The sequence below is a fragment of the Amblyomma americanum genome, chromosome 3 (assembly GCF_052857255.1).
Source record: "Amblyomma americanum isolate KBUSLIRL-KWMA chromosome 3, ASM5285725v1, whole genome shotgun sequence".
Taxonomy (NCBI): domain Eukaryota; kingdom Metazoa; phylum Arthropoda; class Arachnida; order Ixodida; family Ixodidae; genus Amblyomma; species Amblyomma americanum.
Window position 1 is genome coordinate 121,773,526 of NC_135499.1, and position 3,971 is coordinate 121,777,496.

The window sequence follows — 3,971 nt, forward strand, 5'->3', positions numbered from 1 at the left end:
TCTCACTCGGCGTGAACTCTCGCAATGTGGAAAGCGTGGCGCGGACTAAAAAGATGGTAACGTGACACAGACGTAACAAGTCGTCTCAGAAATGTCTTTAAGGGCACATCTGACCTCCACGCCTCATATATGTAGTGCGCAAGCGCTCCAGCAGTTAATAATGTCAGATTTCCTAAGCCGTCAGAGACATCTGCGAAAAATTGCGCTTGAAATTTCGTCGTCCTAGGCAGAACCACGAGATGTCGACTGCTCGGCGGCGATAAAGGCTGAGAATTCAAACGCTGTCCTTCCAGCGCTGAAAGTCGCCCCGATAGATGTAGAGGGCGTGCGAGAGATGCACGCCTGCTTGGACCACCGACACCGTCTGCGAAAAAAACGAGAGAAAAGAAGTCGTCAACCACCCGAGTGCCCTCGTTGCATAGCTTGTTTGCTTGCACCGAATAAGCTCCACATCCGCACGCATAAAAAAGACATTGGGTTCATATGTAGTCAACACAGTCAGGGGAAAAGGTGACAATTAGTACAAACGTTACGAGGTTGGAACACACCGTATGTTTCGATCAAGGGAGCTGAACTTATTTTCAAATTGTGAAGAAGCACAGCTTGATGTGCATTTGCTGGGTCAGAGTTTTATTTTTAGGCACTCACACACAGCGCCCACTTACGCACAAAACGACCTTGCTGCAAAATGTGCACAAGCGCAAAGCCTATTGCATTTTTCTATGAACTTCAAAACGTCGCAGCATGCCTTCTGCTATCATCAGCTCTTTGTTCCGCTAGACGTCCAGCAGCATGCAGTATTTGATCATTTGGTTGTGCGCGTATGGTTATCCCTAATTCATTTACTCAGCTGCACAGCAGTCACCCTTCTATGTCGTGCGTACATTTCCGTCATTCCCGACCGACGACAACCGTACTCGTATTTTCATGTGCCATGGCGGCATTGTATCAGCACAAACGTATTCATATCGTTGCAGGCGCGCGACCGGTCGGTTTCTCGTCGGGAGTGAAAATCTGCCGCTATGTGGCAACACAGGTTCAATACATGTATCGCATGCGAGTTTCGCAACGTGTATTATTGGTCTTACGACTGTCGGTAAATGTCAGCATGCGCAGCGATCCGTGTCCGCCCGGTGGCAAAACATTTTCCACGTATAATTTCTACATACTTGATTAATTTTCATATATTTTGTAAGAAGGGGCAGATTAAAAGGATGTCATTGTGTTCTAAGTTTTCCCACTTTTCACCACACTGCGGAGCGATGAAATGACCGCTTTAGGTGCACGGCTCCAATCCCCACCTGGCCATCCACTCCATGCACAGCGTAAAGCAAGCCGCGCCTGGAACACGTAGATAGCACTTTCTTGGTTGCGCCTGCTTCCCATAAACACCAAATAAATAAAGGCGAATGATCAGTGTAAGCGGTCCTAGAACGCACTTTCTGGAGAGCACCTGCCTTCCATAACCCCGAATAAAAACAGATTGAGAAATTTCCGGTTATTACATGCGCTTATTATAAAGCCATGACTTTCACGCCGGAAAAGAGTTGCCTCTATGATAATCGCTCAAACATTAATTCCTCGAACTTGACACACGCCTGACAAGAGACACCAGAAAGCTTAAACGAACACGTACAAAAGCATCACCTAAAGGGAAACCGAACTAAGCCGAACGAGTTGGTTATTATGTCAACGGTCCCTCTTGCTGCTGGAGCACAAACACCTGGAAGTAAACATTAAACTATGTCTTACGTCGGGGTGGCCGGTAATTAAGCAATTAAGTTGTAAAATAACGGGATAGTACAATGAACGAGCACGGAATTCCATTCTAGCGAATCGATTTTAACAATATTTCCGCTGAATCAGTTACTGACAGCGTCCCGGTGATTTATGGCAAACTGGCTAAAACTTAAGTTTTAAAGCAATCAGCATATTCGTACATCGACGGTACGAATATGCTGTTCCGCAAAAGAGGTGGGCGCTAGTGGTTTGGCACTTACGCCTGCGACGATAGCCCTGGCTACGCCGAAGTGTTGGACGAGGACGAAGCAACCGCACACCAGGAAGGCGACGCCTCCAGTGCTATGGTAGGTGAGTAGCTGTAGCATCTGCGGACAGAATACCAAGATCCACATGAAACCAATCACCCTTCGCAGCTGGCTGTGCGCAACTTGGTTCAGCTGCAATTTGTAGTATCTTAGTATGTTGCAAGTCTGCCAGCGAAGCTCTTAAGGCGCTGTTATGTAGTCGCGTTTACATGAATGCGACCGAAGTCGACTCCAGTTCACATCTTGAGGGAAAGGAAAAAAACGTTTAGGAAGAAAATGGATGACAAGTTACGCTTTCCCATTTCCAAACCTACTCTTTCTCTCGAAAAATCGACTCAAGACGCATTCTCTCGCATTCATGTAAACGTGCCTTGTGAGGTTATGTTATTTCCCAGCAGAAATGCCAAGTGACGTCTTACGTCGTCATAGTTGACAAAGCGGCCTCCGAACGTCGCTAATTTCGCGTTGCACGAGTTTCGCGTGCTAGTCACTGGCTCCACAGCAGGGGCTTGGGAACTTTACTATGTATTCTAATAGAAATTATCCGACCGGCGGCGAGGTATTTATAAGCACTTCGCAGTATGCTAGAAAGGACCAGTTCGAGATAATGCAACAATGTACATTTTAGAGCAGTTTGCCCGAACGACTCTTCTTTGACATCCACAATGCGCCTGTGTTTTGCAAAATGCGCTGCTTCTGAAGAATGTGCTTGAGTGCATTTAAAGCAGAGGAACAGTAAAGCGCTAATCTCAGTGAAGACGGCGTCTATCGAAACATGCTTCAGGAACCACACCGCAGAGCTAGTAGTTGTCTGTTAATAAATCCGTCAAAATTGCCTTACTATAAGTTTCTCTTTCACATAACACTGCCTGACCATATATTTTATACAATGATTCAGACGCCGATGCAGAGCCAACTCGCATTCCTTCCAACTTTCGTTGATTTGTACAAGTACGAGTATGATAAATGCAAAGCTCAGCCAACCAAATTTATCGCACGGACATTTTTTTTTATCGCAATTGAGTACGCATCTACGAGTTGTCGGTGGCAAGTCCTATCTTGCGAGATGGCGGGAATTGCCGTCATTTTCTGATGACTGATACGAAAGCTGCACTGCTCCTTAACAACACAAACGAACATTCCCTATATACAGAGCTTCAGCTTCCAGGTAGAGTGCCGTCCACCGGCTATTCAAAGTAGCCCTTGTCCAGAGAGAGTAGCTCTTAGCAACTTGGTTACGTTGAGAAAGGAAGCTGGACTCGCGTAAAGTACGCTTCAGGCCAGCCTGTCTGTGACTGCACTCTCTTTCATGCTTCTTATTTTAAAAATGCTGCGCCCCACTACCATATCTAAAGCGTGCACTTGCATTCGATCGCGCTCATTTAGCTCGTCGTACGCTGCCGACGAGGCGCGAGAGGTGCGCACCACGCACCGCCAGCGTGGAGGGCTGCCGGGGCGGGGGCTGGTTGCAGCTGCCGTCCAGCAGCAGGTACAGGCCGGCCATGGAGTAGACGAACGAGGCCACGAACAGCGTCTCGGAGAGGCTCTCGTCCGAGTGCGAGCAGAGCGAATTGAACAGCACCACCGACAGGCACTGCACGCAGCGCCACATCTTGCGTAAATGGGAAAAACTAATGGTGCCGAAATAGCTGCGAGCAGTGAAGTTGTATACAGCATGCATGAGCAGGCTTTCATTGATAGCTGTAAATAATCTCCGCAAGCTGAATAGGACTTCTAGTGGACGCAAAACGTTATCGTTGATTGTAGCCTCTTTATTTCACCAATAATGATTTTGGAAGTGTAAACGCGACGACTTGCAGTGTCCTTTTTTACACTTGGCTCGGAAGTTGCGCACTGTGCACACCAACCTAACCATAGGCCGCTTCCTATGGGAACGCGTCTGTAAGAAGGTCGCAACGCCCT

At 47.5% G+C, this 3,971-nt stretch overlaps 1 protein-coding gene across 1 annotated transcript; it reads right to left on the reverse strand.

The window, feature by feature from the left end:
* Positions 1–274: 274 nt before the first annotated feature.
* On the reverse strand, positions 275–3,660 carry LOC144124073 (uncharacterized). The gene is made up of 3 exons (XM_077656741.1): positions 3,481–3,660; positions 2,001–2,108; positions 275–364 (listed from the first exon to the last, which is right to left on the reverse strand). Exons 1-3 carry the CDS (start codon positions 3,658–3,660, stop codon positions 275–277), a joined length of 378 nt encoding a protein of 125 aa, XP_077512867.1.
* Positions 3,661–3,971: the final 311 nt, after the last annotated feature.